Here is a 1,373-nt window from a genome sequence, read left to right on the forward strand (position 1 = left end):
TAGTAAATAAAATAAAGTGTACATAAATACAGGTTTTGATTATTTTTTTTTTTACTCGTCGGATTGGAAATGAATAGATAAATAAGTAAAATATTTTCTTTGAATGCTATTTTAAATACACAGACTATTATATACACTCAAGAGCCAAAACATTATGACCACCCCTACATTTTGCAATGAACTCACCTGGATGACGTGGAAGGCACGTGATCAGGTGGAAGTGGTATTTAACTGCTGCTGAAGAGTTTGAAGAATCATTCTTTCGCTTACTTCTGTGTGTGATGGGAAAGGCTGCGGATCTAAGCGACTGTGATAGAGGGCAGATTGTAATGGCTCGAAGGCTCGGAACAAGTATTTCCGAAACTGCACGTCTCGTGGGTTGTGCGCGATCTACAGTTTTTAGTACTTATGCAAAGTGGATGAATGGCGGTGAAAGCAGCAGTAGACGACATGGTGTTGGATGTCCACACGCTATCAAAGAAAAAGGTCGTCGGAGACTGTCTCGCATGGTGAATCAAAACCGGAGCCAGACTGTGGCTCAGCTGACAGCCCAATACAATGCCTGGCCAAGTAGAATAGTATCGGAGCACACTGTTCAGCGGACATTGTTGGATATGGAGCTACGCAGAAAAAAGCCCCACTCGTGTGCCTTTGCTGACCAAGTGTCATCGCCAACTGCGCCTGCGCTGGGCCCGGGAACATCGCAACTGGTCCATGGATCAGTGGGAGAGAGTTGCCTGGTCAGATGAATCACGGTTTGTTATGCATCACGCCGATGGCCGTGTCAGGATACGCCGTCTTCCAGGCGAACAGTTGCTCCCTCAATGTACAGTAGGTCATACACAGGCCGGTGTTGGCGGTATTATGCTTTGGGGGACGTTCTCTTGGGCGTCTCTGGGACCCGTGGCTCTGGTAGAGCATACCATGAATGCTACAGGGTATCTGAACATCATTGCGGACCAGTTGCACCCTTACATGGCCTCTGTTTTTCCAGCTGGAAATGGAATGTTCCAACAAGACAACGCCCCGTGTCACAAGGCTAAAATTGTGTTGGAATGGTTCCAGGAACATGATGCTGAATTCCAGTTAATGTCCTGGCCGCGTAACTAACCGGATCTCAATCCGATAGAACACCTTTGGGATGACATGGGACGGCAGCTCAGAGTTCAAAGACCACCAATTCGCAATATCTCGGATTTGAGTGACCGTTTCTTAAACATTTGGTACAATCTGTCTCCGGTCATCTACCAATTACTTGTGGCATCCCTGCCAAGGCGGGTTGAAGCTGTGTTGCGCGCCAAAGGTGGGCTAACTCGTTATTGACAGGTGGTCATAATGTTTTGGCCCTTGAGTGTAAATGATAATTATATAGA

General features: G+C 46.6%; 1 protein-coding gene across 1 annotated transcript; it reads left to right on the forward strand.

Moving 5' to 3' along the window:
• The first annotated feature begins 281 nt into the window (after positions 1–281).
• LOC129962168 (uncharacterized) lies at positions 282–749 on the forward strand. The gene has a single exon (XM_056075905.1). It carries the CDS (start codon positions 282–284, stop codon positions 747–749), a length of 468 nt encoding a protein of 155 aa, XP_055931880.1.
• The last annotated feature ends 624 nt before the right edge of the window (positions 750–1,373 follow it).

The sequence above is a fragment of the Argiope bruennichi genome, chromosome 2, assembly GCF_947563725.1.
Source record: "Argiope bruennichi chromosome 2, qqArgBrue1.1, whole genome shotgun sequence".
Taxonomy (NCBI): domain Eukaryota; kingdom Metazoa; phylum Arthropoda; class Arachnida; order Araneae; family Araneidae; genus Argiope; species Argiope bruennichi.